The 19751-nt window shown below is 38.0% G+C and overlaps 2 protein-coding genes across 2 annotated transcripts; one reads left to right on the forward strand and one right to left on the reverse strand.

Moving 5' to 3' along the window:
• The first annotated feature begins 625 nt into the window (after positions 1-625).
• On the forward strand, positions 626-11397 carry LOC116290363 (T-box transcription factor TBX10). Its single transcript, XM_031697379.2, has 9 exons — positions 626-644; positions 1209-1280; positions 5089-5160; positions 5727-6003; positions 7984-8257; positions 8590-8757; positions 9180-9247; positions 10050-10243; positions 10553-11397. The coding sequence occupies exons 3-9, from the start codon at positions 5094-5096 to the stop codon at positions 10840-10842; spliced, it is 1338 nt and encodes a 445-aa protein (XP_031553239.2). The 5' UTR covers positions 626-644; positions 1209-1280; positions 5089-5093; the 3' UTR covers positions 10843-11397.
• Positions 11398-11678: 281 nt separating this feature from the next.
• LOC116290365 (translation initiation factor eIF2B subunit alpha) lies at positions 11679-16495 on the reverse strand. The gene is made up of 10 exons (XM_031697383.2): positions 16473-16495; positions 16297-16398; positions 15805-15944; positions 15501-15537; positions 15064-15143; positions 14865-14977; positions 14602-14670; positions 14019-14094; positions 13715-13840; positions 11679-12203 (listed from the first exon to the last, which is right to left on the reverse strand). Exons 1-10 carry the CDS (start codon positions 16483-16485, stop codon positions 12066-12068), a joined length of 894 nt encoding a protein of 297 aa, XP_031553243.1. The 5' UTR covers positions 16486-16495; the 3' UTR covers positions 11679-12065.
• Positions 16496-19751: the final 3256 nt, after the last annotated feature.

The raw sequence follows: 19751 nt of genomic DNA on the forward strand, positions 1-19751 counted from the left end.
CAAGACTTTAATTAAAAACACACTGGGAGATCTTGAAAAGGGATGCAAAAAAGTTTCCTTAGGCGATGATGATGATGATGAGTGATGGTAGTGATGATGATGATAATGATGATGAGTGATGGTGGTGATGATGATGATGATGACGACGACGATGACAATGATAGATGATGGATGATGGTGGTGACGATGATGACGATGACAATGATAGATGATGGATGATGAAGATGAATGATTGTGATGATGATGAGGACGATGACAATGTTGAGTGGTGATCGTAATGATGATGATGATGATGATGATGATATCAATAATATCCATACCCAAGTTTATAAATCTATTTCTTTCTCCTGACCCTAATATCCAGTTCTATTTTACGAGCCCGGTGTTCTTGTCATAGGACTTCATCGTACGTACCCACATCAGAGTTGGAATAATCCCTTTCGTGCTACTAACACTGAAACCCAACTCCTCAAAATAGCTCAGCAGTTGTTAAAAACGCCTGGAATCTCAAATATAAGTTACCATCGCTCGCTCCCAAGTTCGGGTCAACATGGCTGACTGACACGCAGTAAATATCCACTCGCTTTATGAATTTGTCTGCTTGTTTTCCGACACACAGTGGGTCAAACAGCCAATAAGAAAGAGTAAGAACCTGTGATGAAAGAAAGGCTATTGCAGATAGATTTTCTATAATAGGCCGGCTATTTATGGCCTGTACTGATGTAGGTATATGTACACCTTGGACACCTTGGATGGGACGTGTACTACCTAGGGCTGGTCATATGGAAGGAATGGTTGACGGATAAGTTCAAGTGTATATGCAGATAATTAGCACCAAAAACAGTCTTTAATTAGGAGTATTTAGAAGGCGTTATTTAATAACCATTACAGCAATCATCTGCTGAATTAGTTCGTATGTCGGTAAAAAAATACCAAGGTTGAAGATGAAGAATAGGAATGGGACTTTAATTAGGTGGAGGGCACGCAAATTATAGAATGAATTTCATCCCATTTGAAACACTTAACATTCAACACTCGGATATGTTTAAATCTACTCCCCCATCGTCTTGACTTCTTAAATTTTCATTTAAAAATCCCCAGTAGGTATCTACAGCCCCTCAGCAGTTTATAGCACCGTTTGGAGGCCATATGGGTCTTCTTGTGCAATCATAACTGACGTGAAACTTAGAATTGTATTTTTTCCCCAGCGGATGTACGACACGAACAGATTCACCAAAGTAACTGCCTATTCCATGGCTGGTCACCCTGTGTTTCATTGAGTAAGTTGTCATTCAAAATGTCCTTATCAATCACTAAAAACTAGAAGCCTGAGAGTCGACACTTGGGACAAGTTGTACGCACAGTCTTTCTATCGAGGTCACGGCTTACAATCTCTGGCAATTGCTTATAACTAAAGGTAATCTTCTTACTATTTAAGCGATACGTAGATTGTTAGCCCTTGTGTTGTTGATGTTGCTCATTCTCAAGCATCTTCACTTTAATTCTGAGTCACCTCGGTTGAACGAGCTGATTTTGGGACAAACGATGAGGGTCCAAAAAAACGACGAATTATCCGGTCTACACACTACGATATAATATACTTTCTCTCATCAAATACTAAGTTGAGAGTTTATCTATCTCCTTGAATTTCATTTTTAAGAGCTTCAAGAACTTCACAGTTATTATATTGGCTTCAGTGAAACTCATGAAGCAGAGAGGACAAGGACAAAGACTAAATTGTCAGTTAATGAATCTCTCGTTGCGATGCCATTATATTCACGTCATCTGTACAACCATCCAATAGATATAGTGATTTATCTCGAAGCACTTTTTGACAATTTTTGGACTTTATCTCTTCATTTCATTCGTCCCGTACGATGATATCAAGGTTTCTTATCAACAACAAGTTTTCGAGCGACGTATACTCTAGTCAGGCGTCAAGGCTATCTGTTTTATTTAAAGTTGATGTATCAGTGCGCGTTGCGCCCACTGAAGATTCCTCAGCTCGTTCCAACAGCTGCTAGAAGCAGATACGCAACGTTTCAGAAATGGGCTCACATACCTTAGAGTTTCATCAGCATTATGATCTAGGTATTTGTGATACTATCTTATGAAAAGGTTTGAAGAGCGAGCACTTTGGTTTTGAGGCGTGTCTGATCATTTCCCCGATTAAAAAAACAACATTCACTAAAAAGTACGGTGTCTCTAACACTGGGAGTAAGTTCTCTAGATTCTCTTTTTATTCAGTGTGGTGAATCAGATTGTACTGCGCTAATCCAAGAATCATATCACATGGATATCACCTCTTGGGTCGCTATAGACAAGTTGAAGTGGGCTCATTGAGACGGAAAGTGCTTTTCCCAAACTCTAGTAAGCTAAGATCTTCACTGAACTTCCTTTAAGATATTTCCCCACGTACCTACTACGTGCTACACTTCTCTCTACCTTCCTGTCATTCGGGCACGTAGCACACAGGTGCCTAGACGTGGGACTTTGATGATCGATAGACAATCGCGTGCGTGGATTCACTAGCTACGACAAGTTTACAGGTAAAAGTCCCATTGAGTAGGCTTGCTTTGCACAAATCACTTGACATCATCACTTATTATTCACTTAAAGTTCCAATAACTTCACGGCAAAAAAAAAAAACATAGTCTTATCGATACATTAATTGGTCTATTCTATATTATAATTTTCATTCTCACCAATTCTTACTACGTAATAGAAACCTTCGACGTTCGTAAAACCTATCTAAATTCCCGCGGTCCATACTTGAAACAACGTCTTTTGTAAAGGCTGTGAATCTTTTTATTGTCTAGCCAGGTGCTTCGTACTTATAATCTTTCTATTTCATATGTGATTCTAACTCGCCATTTCAACCACTCTTACTGCCATTTTTCTTAAAGTACCGTCTTCAATGAACTAAAAACAAATTTGAGGAAATCCGAAATTGAATTACCGTCTAGTATCCTTATATTATTTGTTGATAATTGAAAAACAAAACAAAGAAGAAGAAAAAAAACAAGAAAAACAAGAAAACAGGACCGTCAAATCTGGTTAAAAAATGGTTTAAGAGAATTTTTCTGGTTAGGCTACCTTTTATCCAACGCCGCCAAAATGTCAGGGTAGACGGTGTTCGGTGTTTTTGGCCCCTTTTCTGGATTCTGTAATAGTGACAAGAGCATTGCCGACTTTAATCCTTATTCCGACATGACAGAAACCAGACCGGCAGATATTATTCGTTCAAGCTCACGAAGAACGGGGAAATTCAATCGGAAAAAAAACCTTCAATGTTTTATTTTCAGTTTCTTTTGTGTTTTCGTTTGATAAGCAAATTTTTTGTTTTTGTTTTCAGGATTCATTTCAATCTATTTTGATGTCGTATATTCTTTTTTTCTATTCCCTTTTACTTCAACTGACTTTGCCTTTGCTCACGAAACTAAGGAATTTTACATATTTGACTTTTAAAAAGTTGATTTCCAAAAAAAACGTGAGAAAAAAAATAAGCGAACGAGCCAAGATGAAGGTCTGGGTTGTTAGTTTTTCGCCTCAAGCAGTGAACTGATTTGTAGTGTTGGCTTTTGACATTTCTACAGGGCAGTGAACAAACCGCATTCCTAGCTAATTGACGTGAGCTATTGTTAGTATCTCGAGAAGTCTCTGAAAATACGAAGAAAAGCCTTAGGGGATAAATTGTTGGACTGTTTGGCAAGTTCATCTCATGCAGTGAATGTAATGAGAGGTAGAGAAAAGAGTACGTGTGCGTTCCCGTTTACTCCTTAAGTGCTACGGTTTTTCGCGCTCATTTCAACATCGAAAAGTACGTTAAAGATTTTTAAAAATAACGTTTCCTTAATACTTGTAAATTCAAAACTAACCATACGCTTTCATCCTTGAATAATGTGTTTACTTAATCCGGTTATATCAGCTAGCAGTTTGGGTTGAGAAAGCTTTTTGAAAAAAGTTAGTACTAGTGGAACTTAGGGGTTTTCCCCCCGAATTTCATCAATTTTTGTTGACATTTTTTTCTATATATCATTTTTCATCTATACGAAAAAGAAAAAAAGGAAAAAAAAAGCTTTTACTGTATAGTTTTGACACGGTTTCCCGCGGTTTCTCACGGTATTTTCTCGGCTTCTGAATTTCCAAACTACCAGGATGTCATTTTGTTTGTAGGTTTTTAAAACTCATCCACGGAAACTTTGTAATAATAATTGCACGCTTTCCTGATGATATTACCATCATTCTTGAGATTGTATCAAACTATTTCGTGTGATGATACATTCTACTAACAATTTTAATGGAAAGTTAACCGCATCCCAGCTTTGCTTGATTTGGATTTTTTTTTCTTTCTCGCTCTGAGGGCGCGTGACAAACCTATGCAAGAGGTCTTCAATGTTCAGTTATTAGAGCTATAAAATGATCTGAGTTCCTTAATAAGGACATTTTTTGTGAATTGGCCACAACTGGAGAACGACAAATTGATTGACAGATGAAACCAATCAAGTGTCAGTAGCCCGGGGCTGGGGCAAGTACTGACCGTACCATCAATGGGATTATAAACTGTCCTTTTTGCAATTGCTTGCGTACGAGTTATAATTGGCGCTCTTGTATCCCATCTGTAATATGGACCCAAGTAATAGATTGTTCGCTCTCGACTTCATAGCTTCATACAGAAATGATTCCTTTAATCCTTTTATCTCAAAACCGTTCCATCATCAAACACTGAGCTTATAACGTCTACGAGTCATTGATCAAAGCAGTACATTTTAGCTGACTGATACGCATTTCATTCACTAATTAGATACCGACGATTTCACCTATTATTGTCCCGACTTTAACCACTCCGAACTTGACGAACGAGGGTATCTGTTTGGGGTGTCCATGCGTAATAACTCCTTTGCCTGTCCTGTTTGTGTGTCAGACGAGCGATAGAGACATTAAACAGATCTCGATATTCTATACGCATTTAGACACCTATTTCAATTGCATAACAATAGATGGACAAGTTGGGATTGCTGTCTGCGAAGGCCAACGCGTTTTCGATCGCGCAGTTGATTGACGGTACACATCATTGTATTGATTTAGAAACCATGAGGCAGAGTGCTGGACCATACGCCACTACTTGGAGCTCACAACAGTTTCATCAAGAAATGGAAGGTATGAAAAAGTTAGATTTTGTAATCAAAAATGAATTATTTATCAGCACATTTCACAGGGTTATGAAGTCACTATGACTGAATACTGCTATTACGTCCTGTGACAATGCAGTGATTAACTACCTTGATATTATAGCTTGATACAAAACGACTATCAAACGCTACAATAAGGTTGATAACTTGGAGGAAAATGAAATCCCCTTTAGTGCGAGCATCAATTGATGAAGTTCCCAATAATACTGAAAAGCTCCTTTCCCAAGGTGGTTTTATTCCAGTCATCGTTTTCCGTCATCAATAGTTGAAATATCATCGGTAGCATACCTAACAGTGTTTATCTAAAATATTTAAGTGTTTATCCAAGTAGTCAATATTTATAGAGAGCTCAAGTCTTCTTCTCGAATGAAACAGCATCAAAGATTCTAAACCTGTATCAATAAATGCTCAAAGTAGATTCATTTGTCAGGGGAAATCAAACCGAATCTCAGGATTGAATCTTACATTTGAATTTACTTATCCAAATACTTATTTAAGTATTTTTCCCCCTGACATTCTTCTTAATTCATACAGAGCGACTTCTCAATGCTGGTACTGGCAAACGTCTTCCCTCAAGGTCGGACTCACTGTCCGAATCCGATGAAGACAACGAGGCCTCTTCTCCTTGTTATATTTCGAGTTTATCCTCCAGCAGACGCCAACAAACTCGTTCTCCATGTGCCGAGAACTCGTCGTCTTCTAGAGGTTCATCAAGAAGCCTTGCTCACGCGCGTGTGGAGCTTGAAATGAAAACTTTGTGGGACGAATTTCATGCTCTTGGAACAGAGATGATCGTCACTAAAGCAGGAAGGTTAGTTGGTCAGTTGGGCTATCAATGGGCAATGCGTTATTTACGTCTCGTTGTTATCGGCTTGCTGTTCTTACAAATCTTTATCGCAGCGATGACGGAGTTAGGGATAATTCTGACCTCTTTTGAATCGCTCGTATTATCACTTGTGTAACACTCTTGGCTGTTAAAATTTCCGCTGAGCTGCACTCACCATTAGCAATTTTCGTGCTGGTAGGAAAGGTGAACAAATCTCTGACTGCGCGGAATGAGCGCATATGATGAAACGGCCATTAGCCCTCGACACAGCAACATACTGTCCATTATTTTAAGTTCGTTCTGTTTCTTGTATCCTGTATAGACTGTTCGCCTACCTAAATCAGTAAACTCTTGATAAAACTATGACTCGTATTCCATTTATTGGAGAATCATTTTAAGTGACGAAAAACCAAAATTCCTTCAGTGGGTGATGAAGAACCAAAAGTCTTTCTACAAGGCTAACTGGACGAAAAACGTCTGTGTGAAAGTTAGGAGAACATCTGCTCTTTTCTTACGAAAAAATCGAAATGATTCGAAGTCGTGGAGTCACTGATCAATCAAGAAAATATAGTGAATTTTGCGATAAACTTCGGCTTTTTTGTGAGTTTTCTTCTGCAACTTCATTTTGCCAGTTCGTTGTGTCGTAGCATGCCTTTACTAAATAAGTCAGGCGATCAAAACATCCACGTATTTTCAATTTTTATTTCGCGCTATTGTTTTTTAACCCTGTAAAGACAGATTGATTAGTCTATTCCAAGAGGACACGTCTGCTACTGTTATCTCTATCTTTTAACCCATCTAGAAAATAATTAGAAAGAAAAACAAAACTAAATGGCTTTGTCTCGAGAACTTTGATGATAAAGATGACGATTTCGAATTGTTTTCTGTTAATTGACATTCCAGGCTATATTTGTGTGGGGTTATCGGTATAAAAACTTGAATAAATGTCAAAGGATTAGGATGATAAATCCATGACAATGAAACTATAAAAAAAGCCGGCGCAGGAAATAGTACTAATGCAGAAAAAGAAGCAAAAATGAATATATTTTTGGCAAGAGTTGTTAATTTTTTAAGCTTAAAGAGCTACCTTTTATATATTTACTCTTCACTGATTATCCTAAAGCGATACTCATAATAGTTTTAAAGAACGAATTTTTTCGATACGAATTTCAGTGGGGGAATCGTTTACTCGACTGAGTTTCAGGCTTACCGTCATGGCCTATCAATGTAAGTTCAGTTTGTAATCTTCTTACAAAGGATTTTGGCGTATCCTCATGGATTATAGTATTTTTATTCTGGTAACACAAGTAGACTAATCATGAGCTTTCGGAACTTACAATAATAGCCGTTTTTGAGACTTCGTGCAAAAGCTTTTGATTTGGTCCAGTGGTTGTTTCCTTTGGAAGGAAGGTAACTTGGCACATGGGTGGGTGGGTGGGTGAATGTTGGTAGGTGGGTGGGTGGGTGGATGTTGGTAGGTGGGTGGGTGGGTGGATGTTTGTAGGTGGGTGGATGTTGGTAGGTGAATTGGGTGGGCTGGTTGGTTGGTTGGTTGGATGTAGGAGGCTGGTAGTAGAGATTGTTTAAGTTGGCAGGCAGGCAGGTATGGACTGGTTGTTTGTGATGTGGCTGTTAGATAGTAACAAGAAGGTAGGTATGTGGGGAGGCATTGCTTTATCAATCTTGTTATCTGTGTTTAGTTGCTGTGCTTAGTCTGCTTTTTCTATACCAAATCCTGTCACGGCAAGCCTTACTCAATTCATCATCATCTGTTCATGTCCTGATACACACCAAATCGAAATATGGCGACCAATTTGACTAACGACTAACTAGCCTCGTGTTCACAACATGGAAACACGAAAGCGTTTTCACATGTAAAGGAGGCTTGTCAGTGCAGTGTATATTCTCATTTCTTCATTTGATTATTTATAGATATTTGATTTCTTCTGTGTCCCATTTTCCTAGACGTATGTTCCCAACATTTCAAGTTCGTCTGTCAGGCCTGGACCCGACTGCTCGATACATCCTGATGATGGACTTTGTTCCCGTTGATGACAAACGTTACCGGTACGCCTTCCACAGCTCCAAGTGGTTAGTGGCGGGAAAAGCTGATCCCAGTGTACCTGGACGCGTGCACATTCACCCTGATTCATCGTGTACTGGCGCCCAGTGGATGAAACAGATCGTGTCTTTTGATAAACTCAAACTGACCAATAACCTGATGGACGATAATGGTCACGTGAGTATGACGTGTATTAACGAAATGTCATGTGGATTTTTCGTTGTTGTACTTTTAGAATTTTAGAAAGATTCCAAGCACTATGTTTAAAAGTGTAAAGCCCCCTTTTTAACTTGGACTTAATGTTTCGCCATTTCAGACCAAATTTTTTTCCCTATGTAGTATCATTTCTTTGTTTAACGCGGATTGCACATGAGAAGACACATGAATATGGATACAACTCAAACGAAGAATCTTATTCTCAAGAGAATGAAACGTGGTCTGCAATGGGAAAACATTGCGCCAAAGCCAAAGAGGTCTATATATCGAAGTTTGTGTTCTTCAATCCACAGATAATTCTCAATTCAATGCATAACTATCAGTCTCGTTTTCACGTCATTCTCGAAGACCCGGATAAGACTAATTCAGCACACATGCATGAAGTAGCCAAGGATCGTATACGAACGTTCGTTTTCCCAGAAACACAGTTCATGGCCGTGACTGCCTACCAGAACCATATGGTAACACATAGATTAATGTTATTCTTGGGGTACATGTTGCGTCATAGCCGCCATGTTGGTTGACTATAACAAAGCATTCCTCATTAGCTTCTCTTGTTAGATCAACCAAGATGGCGGCTGTTTCATTGTTATTTATAACTTGCCTTTATTTGTTCCAAAGGAGACGAGAAGACAAAATGTTGTCGCCATGTTGGATGACATCAACAAAGTCATCCAACATTTGCATGATCGGATATAAAATTCTATTGGTTTCCATAGTAAATAAAAATGTCTTTTAGTTCACAAAAAGTCAAATCGCGCATGCTCACACGCAGCCAATCACCTACACGTATCTTGTAACGACTTTCAGCAGAGCAAATTTTAATGTTTGTTTGGATGAAAAATGCTAAAAACAAACCTATTTTTCCCGCTGATTCTTTCAGATCACTCAACTAAAGATCGCTAGCAACCCGTTCGCTAAGGGATTCCGCGACTGTGATCCCGAAGATTGGTAAGGACGACAAAAAATGTCTGCGCACTCAGTTTTTGTGTAGTTTATGACGTGTTGGTGTGAAAATGTCCCTCAGTAGACGTATAAATTCAATAGTGTTCCATTCAATAGACCCCTTGCAGCGCTCATGCAGCTCGATTTGGAGGAAATTATTTTGTTTTGTCCTCCAAATCGAGCTCCTTTGACGTCACATGCAAGGGGTCTTTACAACTCAAAACGCATCCCACATGGAAAAGAGTGTCCATGTGCGTTTAGCCATCAGTGACACAACCGACATGCTGGGTCTGCTGGTCATAGCAAGGGGTTAAATCATGTACGGTCTAGGGGCCGACTAACCTCTCCCTTAGGCTTTTGCCGAGCTTTCTGACCAGTTTGTAATTCCTCCCGGGATAGCGGTGTTGGGGTCGAAATCTCCAGCGTAGCCGTAAGTCCATACGACGGTTCAGCACTCGATGTCTGGAAGTATGGTCCTGGTTCTCTTAATTACTAAATGAAAACAATCCAAATAAGTAATTTTTCGACTAGAAAGGAGATTCCAAAATAGATCAATCAAGGTGAAACTAATTATTTACCAACGTAAATAAATAATCTCCTAGAAACAACAGCTACAGCTAACGCACTGTCTTGAAGTTGAAGTTGAAGTTGTGAAAGGCTTATTGGCCCTCTTCTTCAGTCGTTTCATACCAGGCTCGTAATTTACCTATAACGCATGTTTTTATATGATTTCAGAGCCCATCCCACACAGCTTACCGACTCATCTCGCTCTGTATATCATATTTTCTTTATGTGTTTTTTGTTGCAGTGTAATAGAAGTAATGAAACAGTTGGATCAGAATGGACCAGGTAATAATAGTATGATGCCAAGACCACGACATAACAGAGAAATGATCGACTCTCGTCATGAGAGATCTACGACTCCATCCTCAAGCATATCTTCTCATCCCCCTTCCATGGCGCATGCGCAGTACACCATGGCATTACCAGACAGCTACCCAGGTAAGAAACACTGATTTACAATTTTCAACTTTTTATCGAACCCTGAAACAACCTCTGGGCTGATATAAGTCAGGGAATGGCTAACTCACAGATCCAACCCTGAAACGACCTCTGGGCTGATCAAAGTCAGGGCATGGCTAACTCACAAACCGAATTGGAATTTAGTAGCCTGGGTTTTGTAGAGGGAGAAAATTGGAAAACCCGGAGAAAAACCCTCAAGTCAAGAGAGATAGGGAGATATAGAACCAACAATGAAGAGATATATTTTGAGATATCTGGAACGTAATCTATTAATTCGTTACATTCCAGGGTCTTATCATGAGAGTCGGGCGGCAGCGTTAGGTCAACTAAGTCATGGTATCCCACATGTGGGTTCTCCACCACCTCCCTGCAGTTATCCATCAATGATGGCACCAATGGTGACGCCTGTAGGGCTGCGATCACCCATATCACCAAACTCACCAACAAGCCCGTCATATGGTCAGCGGACTTACCACGATGCACTGCGCATGCACCGAATGGTACCTTATCCGCACCCGGGCATGAGATCGAGGTCGTCAATTTCTTCAATGTCGAGCGATGAACAAGGGTCCGAATAAATGCGCTGTGGCACGCCAGAGATATGATGGAAATTCATTCCTGCCGCACGTGTTGTCATACAAATATTCATTCGGTTCACTTTTGAATTTGCTTCATTCGTTTTTATGAGAGAAAACAGTAAATCTGCATGACGGGGAATGTCAATCTACAAAGACGAACGACACAAGAACAAATTCGGTACCGGTGATCTTTCTGAACATAAATGCTTGGTCTGTGCGCATGTCCGAAAATAGGCGCAGGTTTTCGGAAGAAATGCACGCATGGGCACTGGAAAACTATCAGTGTTCATGCGTATTGGAAAGAATGAAAGGTATTGATGGAAGTACGCATGCGTATAAGGATCATTGTACGGTACAAGCGCGCATGCGTAATAAAAGGAAGCAAAGAAATCAACTTTAACAGGTGTGGAATGTTGAGGTTTGCGCAGATAAAATTCAAGCTCTTTTATAATTCAAACAGAAGTCAGAAAACTGTGACAGAGTCTTCATATCACAATGTAAAATACTGTAACGTTATTTCTTGTTCATGAGCAATAAAATATCGATGAAAATTTCGATTATAGTTTTCGAAGAATCACGAGCCAAAAATCTCGTAACAAATGCCTGAAACTAAAATCCGTTAACCGCCATCAGGATGAAGATAACATAGCTTCGAAAGTTTTGAGATTATACTGATGAAAGAAGCTTATTTTAAGACTGAGATCTAGTTTTACTCCTCAATAAGTTAAAGCAATTTAACTTAAGATGCAATTCCACTGAAAATGCTAACAAGCGCTCAAACTACGTTCGACGCGTCAAAGCCACTTAGTCAAGCAACCATGCCCAACAATTAACAATTATTCAGCCTTTTGTCATATTTATTCTCAGTCATATATACTTTAAATTGCAATAGTTTTTGTTACTGTTTAAATATTTTGTCTGGGATGTAAAAGTCTGAGAACAATTACCGGCTTAGATTACGCTTCTTTTCCTAATCTTTTTAGGTCGTCACGTCGTCACGCAATCTTTCTACCGTGGGGAGAGAAACGTTGCGTGACGACCCTGAAAACGCCATTTGAATAAAATGATTCCTATTCATTTAGCCTCCTACGAAGGTGAACTTGGGGATCGTCACAACGTCACGCAATCATTCTTTCATGGGGAGAGAAACGTCGCGCGACCACCCTGAGAACGTGAGCATATATTCGTATTTGGCTTGAGTTTAAAGCATCTCTGTTCTTGAGTCATAAATACAGCTTGATCAGTTCATCGCTGACAGCAGAGGGGGTCAGGACACCTAGGTCAGTGAATAACAGGGTGATGTATGATGGAGGGGTGTAGTCCACCAGGGGGTGGCCAGTCTGGATAATGTCCTTGGGATACTGGAGGAATAAAGAGAAAAAGAAGGAATCACTTTTCTCAATGTTAATAAAGGTAAAGTAAAAATTCTCCTTTAAGGTATTAGGATACGAAAAATGACGAATTGCTCGAAAAAAAATTTTTTTTTTAATTTCATAATTTTAAACTTTTATCTTTCATATGTTTGTGAAACTTCTTGCAATTTTTGATTGGAAAAGCCAAAATTTTGAGAAAAATCGAAATCGTGACTTTATCAAGACCGGAAATGTACCGTCGCTTAATATATGCACATCTGTCATGCTCCTTTGTCATTGTAAAAAGATCCTACATTGCGATCGTCCAGAACACCAGATAATTTGACAAGTGATGACAAAATGGAAGGCTCAAGGTGTTTTGGCCAACACCATCGTGGCTCCCTGCAGCTTCCGGCTCCAAACAAAGAAATGTGTTTTTCTCGAATCTTTTTTGCCGCTGAAACCTCAACTTCAAAAAGCTAAAAGGCCCTTGGATTTCATTCAATTTTTTTAAAATTTGGAGAGTTTATAAAATAACTCATGATCCAAAAAAGGGTGTCTCCGAATTTTGAAATTTAATTTCTTTCCAAAGTTATGACGCTTTTTACTCTAAACAACACTCCAAAAGCGATCGCTGAACTTTGATCAAAAATAGCGAGAGATAGAAAACAGATATCAAAAATCTGGGACACCCTTTTTGAGCTTATTATCTCCTGAGTATGTTAAGCCATTTTTCGCAAACATAGCTTAAAATGTACGTGTCCGTTAACGTTTTCACTGAGGCATAGTCAAATTTCGCTTCGAGGGCAATAATGTGAACAACAATAAAAAAAATCGTATTTTGAAAATTTCTTTATAAACTATATTTACTCAGCTTTCAGAAAATGTATACTTTGTTTGTGTTATACTATAAAGCCAGCGCGTTATTTAAGTTTGCGCGCATAGTGGTCGTAAACGTATCCTAATACCTTAAGAAACTGCCAGTCAACACTCTCCCTACCCTCCCCTCCCCCTCTCTCCAGGACAATCAAAGGTTTTTTTCTTTCTAAGGGTATCCAGAGTCATTTTCTCTGTGTAGTCTTATCAGAATCACCTTTTCTGTATGTTAATAAAATGCACTTGCCTGACCTCTAAACTCTAAAGTTTGATTCCTGGACTCTGCATCACATGTGAGTAGAGTTTGTTAGGTCTCTCCCTTAATTTGAGACAATCTGTGAGTTGGCAGTAGCCTAACTTTGATCAAACCAGAGGTTGTTTCAGGTTCAATCCGTGAGTTTGCCATACCCCGAATTTGATCAAACCAGAGGTTGTTTTAGGGTTCAATCTGTGAGTTAGCCATGCACTGACTTTGATCAAACCAGAGGTTGTTTCAGGGTTCAATTTGTGAGTAAGCCATACCCTGAATTTGATCAAACCAGAGGTTGTTTCAGGGCTCAATCTGTGAGTTAGCCATACCCTGAATTTGCTCAAAGCAGAGGTTGTTTCAGGGTTTAATAAAATTTGAAGTTTTTTATTCTTACTTTATGTTGGTTGGGGACATCTTCTTGGTTTAGAGGGTAAAGGCGAACGAACTTGAAGCTCTCAGCCACCACGTAGAATGGCTTGTTAGCTGTTTTTGTCATTACTGCCATTTGATACGTACCAATCTACAAACGAAGGAAGATATAAGAAAAGAAAAACATTAAGACAACATCTATCATTTTCAAAACACCTTGTAAAATACCAAAATATTCCTACTCTCTTTGAAATAATGTATGAAAATATAATTAGGGACATAAAAGCTAAAGCTTGAAAAGAAATAGCTTTAGAGTTACCAAGACTTACCTTATTAATGATTCCTCCACTTTCAACAACTCCTTCTGCACCAACAAGAACTAAGTCAACTTTCTCAATAATATAGCTACAAGTATAAAAGAAGAAAGAAGGCCAGTTGTCAAAGTCCAAAAGAGGGTTTTTGTACTAACCTTTATCTATCCTTTATCTACAGCCAACCTCTATGTACTAGTCACTTGATAATAGACAAATTACAGCATGTCAGAATGCAGCTCAATTTGTAGGACATAACAATAGGTTTCCAATTCTCTAAATTCTTTTGTTGTGTCCTACAAATTGAGCTGCTTTGACGTCACATGCAAGAGTTCTACAGAGCTCTTAACCTTGGGCATAATATTTCCTCAATTCAGACCAGGTGTTATTCTCTTGAGAAATAAGATTATTCCTTTAAGTTGTAATCGTATTGATGAGCTTTCTCATTTGCAACCGTTAAGCAAAGAAAAGAAAATTTAGGGAATTACAAATAGTCTGAAACATTTGGTAAAACAACAGGCCCAAGGCAAAAAGGTCTATTCACTGATGGTGGTCACTTCGTTGACTGTAAAATAGTATAATGTAAAACTAGTTTACTAACCCAACGGCAGAATCTAATATTATTCTGGATGGTATTCCAATTTCTTCAAGCTGGTCATGCATAAGGCACCTTAAAGTTACAAGACAATAAATATCAATACAATAGATTCAGAAAAAATGATCTAAATAACATAGGTTCAAGAGGGTAAAATTGTAGTGACATAAGCCAATGGGATGTGACCTTAAGTCTGAGATAGCAGGACGTTCGAGATATCCAGGCCTTGATATACCCATGATATATTGTGTTCATACTCATATACTAACCCAGATTTATCAGGACAGGACTCTGTGATAAAAACATTAAATCGTTTCTTTTGTATGGCTGCCATTCTAAGTATTTCCAGCACTACTCTTGACCTTGAATGAGTTAGAATTGTCTTGAAACAAGGAAAACATAGATGTTATTGAAAGCAAAGGATTTTTAAAAAAAAGTAATGAGAAAGTGTTTCAAGATTTCACTTACAGCACCATCTTTGATGAATGAGTCGCCCAGCTTTGCTATCTTTGCTCTTGCTGCTGCTGCTCTCTTGAGGAAAAGCTGACCTGAAAAATACGAAAACAAGAAATTTTCTATCAAGTCTGTGTGGGACAATAACAACAGAGCCAGGCTCTAACAAGATGATTGCCCAAATAAGCATTTTAGAAGTTGATTTTTGAGGAGGGATGAAAACTGGAGAACCCATAGAAAAACCTTGGAAACAATGGAGAGAATCAACAAACAACTCTATTTATGATACTGATTAAAAGGTTCAAACCTGGGTTGTATTGGTGAGACACCACCATGCTTCCCTTATGTAAAGGAATGTTAGTAAGTATGGGCTTCAACAACCCCCTCCTGCAGGAGTTATGGATACTTTGTTAAACTAAATACTATTAATCCTTTATGGTATATGTAATTACCTCTCTCGACAAGAAGTCTTTTACATTCTTTAAAATCCTAAAAAGAAAATATGAAAATCAGAAGAGTAAGCAAGAGCTAAGAAAAAGAAAACAGTTGCAATCCTTCTGATTCTGATGAGCTTCTATTAACTCTGATTCTAACACCTTTTTCTGATTTTCATATGCTGCTTCTGCCTCTGATGCTGTTGCAAGTGAAAACCAGTTTTATTGTGGTGCTGTCCCACTCAGTCCTTGTCCTTTTTTTACCATCTCTTTTTCATTCTTTTTCCCACCCCATTTCCTTTTCATAGGTTTCTCTACTTACTGGATTATCAAGAGAAGCTAGAGTAATAAACCTGAGAAACAGTTCACATCCAGACGATACTGATGTCACAGCTACATCAGCTCTTGTCAGAGTCTGTATGACTTTTTGAAGAAGGTTTCTGAGCTCATACAAAGTTTCAGCTACAAAATAGTAACAAAAGAGTGAGATTTTGGAGTTATATGTACCAGCACTTAAATCATAATTATGTCAGGTTAGGCAAAAAACAATTAGGGATAAGGGATAAAAGGTAAAATAGTTTTGGAAATATATAAGCTTTAGAAAATTAATATGAAATAGAGTTTGAGCAATCATTGACACAGGAAAAATAATATCCTTGTGATTTAGCAAAAACAATCTTGAAACCATAATAATGCTAAGAGTTCTACCTTTACACAATGGAATTAGCGTCTAGAATTATGTAAATCTTATTAGTATGTTTTTTATTTTTTCACGTGCCAAGAAAAAATCACTTTGATCTACAAATATCCTTACCTGATGTGGTGTTGATAAACTCGATCAACGTGTGTATAGCAGCTACAGTCACCGACATCCCGGGATCTTTGTCCATACATTTTTCAAAGAACGTCACAGTTTCTTCAACGGAAAAAAATATCAATATTATAAGCATTATTTTATCAAAGTCCGTGAGAAAGACTGAAAACACAAACCTTCGACCTCCATTTTGAATATATGGAAGATAACCGCTGACAGTGGCACTGCGGTCGCTAGTTCCAAGAAAATCCAATTAGGAAGCAGCACTAGCAACCTCACTTGCAGCATTTAAGAATGCAGTTGCAGATATTTATTAACTTGTTGGACAATTACTATTTATTATTATTTATTCTATTTATTAATATGTTAATTATTTAATCATTTTAATAATTATTTAGCGTGGTCTAAAATGCTCAGTATTGAGCGAATGACCTAACTGGTAAATGTAAAATAATGAGTGGGATCCCTGTGTTGAATTTTATCTAATGCGTCGATTTGAGCGCGAGTGACTTCGTTTGACATCGGACATCGGCCTTTACCTTTTCGGGTTTGATCGGTAACCTTCGGCCCGAAGCGCGCAGTTAGCAGATAACATTCATTAGCCCTAAACCAGTAATATATACAGTATGGGTGGCCGTGTTGTATCAGACTACGAACTCGAGGCGTAGCCGAGAGTTTGTATATTGGATACAACACGGACACGAATACTGTAGATTACTTATCAAACGTCTAGGTTAGTTCCTTTGTGTTTCGCTTAAATTTTCAAGATAAAAGTGAATCTGGCCAAGAAAATCCACCTTAAAGTTCATGCAAATGAACAGGATTCTGTATCTGATTTACAGAACTCTTCACGGTCGTGATTTCTGTTGTGTTTTCCTCATGAATTATTAATGAGTTTAATAACTATGGCTATAGACTTTTCAGTAGAGTTTTAATTTAAAAATTGATTACAAGAATCTTTCCAAGGGGCAGTGAACAAAGATTGCGCACGTTCAGAAAGTAAAGAAAAACAGCGGAAAAAATTCTATCTTCGCTGGCGTAGTTGTCAACAGTAATGCTACTTAACTAACGATAGTAGTAAGATGATAATTAAGAAATGCGCACGTGTTTACAGTATTCATTTGTGGTATCTGTTTATCCATTTCAATTATTTCGCTTATTTTCTCTGCGCGTATTTCTTCATTCAATTTGTCCCTTTAAAACTATATCCTTCTCCACTTCTACATAACAATCGTTTATCCCACTTCATGATCAACGTGACTATTATCACAGATTCCGTTTTCCGGTCCCACTAGCTATATGTGACTCGTTTAAATTTTCTGTTTGTATTTTCTTGTATTTCGGCAAATTTACCGTTTCCATCTCAATCAGATGGCTTTGAGCGTCTCGGAACACTAAGCTATCTCTCTGGCCTTGCGTGATCAACGTAAAATTTAAAAAAGCTATATTTACATTTTCTGTTTATCGATCAATCCTGAACAACACTTTTCTCATGCCAGAGACTAAACATATTAAGCACTCCGTTCTCTGCATGGGTCATTACGTATCCTTGGTAACATCCAGAACGATGGAGTAACCAACCACCTTAATCTCTTTGTATTTAACGCTTATTCCTGTGAAGTGGTGAGTGCGACAGCCAATCGTTCACAAACGCGAGCACGTTCATGAAACAATTCTAGAAAAGTTCGATCTGGTTTTAGATACCAAAACCCCAGAAGAAGGCATGTCCCAGACGTGTTGCAGAGGCTGTTCCAAAATGTGTTGATTTGGGGAGGATAAGAGTATCACCATAGAAACGATGTGCACATATGTTGAACGTTGAACAAACAGAGATTTTACATTATTTCTAACGGAAGATTTGAGAACGTGATTAGTATGTATATCCCAGCAAAATATATTCTTTTATGATTTGAATCAAATGCCGCGCTTTTATTCCGTTCAAAAGATACTTTTTCATTTCAATTCACGATGTCCTTTTTATCGTCTTAAAACTTATCCTACTTTCTAATTCTTTTTCTTTCGCAAGGCTACTGTTTATTTAGTTATAGACTAAACAATTCAATATGAATAAATCTTTCTCGGTTTCCTTTATATGAAGTCTTAGATTTAAGCTGTGTATTTGCAAAAGTCACCAGACTTCAAGGCTTTAGTCAAGGTTCCATTCACAAGATTCCCCCAAGTCACGTTTTATTTCGAGCAACTTTTCGTAATTACGATCTAAGTGTCAGTCTGTCATCGCGTTTGTCAGGACTGATTGCGTTTAATCAAACTTTATTCACTTTACGAGAAAAATTAAGAACGTTTAAGAAATGGAGGGTTATTGCTAGATTATTCTTTATACTCTTATCGTTCAGTGGTTTTGAATTAATGTTTAGGAAATAACTGTCTATCCGTGCAACTGCGGTCCAATATCCAATGTGCAATGTTGAAAAGTTCAAGGGTATTCCGACAATGCATATAAGTGTTTTGTAGGGTTTCATTCTCTATATAAAATGAATTTAAAAAATAAGTCAACGAATTTCGGATTTCAAAGTGGCCGGAAACCAAGGGAGTGTTTTGTGTAAGTTAAACAACATGGTGGCTATGAAATCCTAAAATCCAAAATAAAAGGGCACATTCTAGATCAACATCATTCATCTAATAATAAACTATAAAGTACTCAAAGCATAGTAAAAATCTAGCGTTTTGTTCAGATTCCATAAATCTTATTGTCTTAATCAATATAAACCAGGAAGTTTTGAAAAAAAATCCAGTGAAAAACAAGCTGTGCAACTGTTCCACTCAACCGAATACTTGAGTGAACATTCTGCTTGCTAATTGTCCTCTTTTAAAAGCGAACAGCCACTTCGGGGGAAAAAACAAATCTAACCAAAGCAAAGAGACTTCGTCGAAACATATTTAACAACTACCGCTTAGGACTTTTTGTTCAGCATTAATGGTTTACGGCTGATATCGTCTTTAGACAAGAACCGAAAGGAGATGGATTTATATATTATAAATATTTAGAACAAATTACTGCAGTGCCGGAGTTGTGTGTTGATCAAGCAATTAAACGCATATGAATCATATTGAAAAGAGCTTTTAAGTGCTAAGAAGTTAAATTGTTGACAAAAGAGTGGAATAGTCATGAAAATTCTTGCCGTATCGTGTAAAAAAATAAGGTTGACATATTTTTCTATTCTCTGGTATCCAATAAGTTGCGAAAGTAGCACTCAGAGTTTACCCCAAGTCGTACAATAATTAGGAAATTAAAACACTGATGACAGATCCTTTTCTTTTTCTCTTTCTTTCTATTTTCTTCAAATATTTCAGTCAGCTTAACCAAATCGAACAAGGATAAAAGAAAAATGAAAAATCTGAAACATCTTGAAGATCTAGAGTATCTGCCATTTCTTTTAATATTTCCGCCCCCGACGGTTTTCCGGAGTACGCTGATATATCAGAAATAATATGCT

Source organism: Actinia tenebrosa, unplaced genomic scaffold (assembly GCF_029948245.1).
Source record: "Actinia tenebrosa isolate PJP-AT-01 unplaced genomic scaffold, QUT_ActTen_1.0 PGA_scaffold1__47_contigs__length_23844297, whole genome shotgun sequence".
Lineage (NCBI taxonomy): Eukaryota > Metazoa > Cnidaria > Anthozoa > Actiniaria > Actiniidae > Actinia > Actinia tenebrosa.

Excerpts from the sequence above, each read along its gene's own strand:
- LOC116290363 (XM_031697379.2), top strand. The coding sequence starts at position 5,094 with ATGAGGCAGAGTGCTGGACCATACGCCACTACTTGGAGCTCACAACAG. Across the intron at positions 5,161-5,726 it reads GTTTCATCAAGAAATGGAAG|AGCGACTTCTCAATGCTGGT; the intron begins GTATGAAAAAGT and ends TAATTCATACAG. Across the intron at positions 6,004-7,983 it reads ATCGTCACTAAAGCAGGAAG|ACGTATGTTCCCAACATTTC; the intron begins GTTAGTTGGTCA and ends CCATTTTCCTAG.
- LOC116290365 (XM_031697383.2), bottom strand. Across the intron at positions 14,978-15,063 it reads CATTCATCAAAGATGGTGCT|ACAATTCTAACTCATTCAAG; the intron begins GTAAGTGAAATC and ends CCTTGTTTCAAG. Across the intron at positions 12,204-13,714 it reads ATGTCCCCAACCAACATAAA|TATCCCAAGGACATTATCCA; the intron begins GTAAGAATAAAA and ends TTATTCCTCCAG.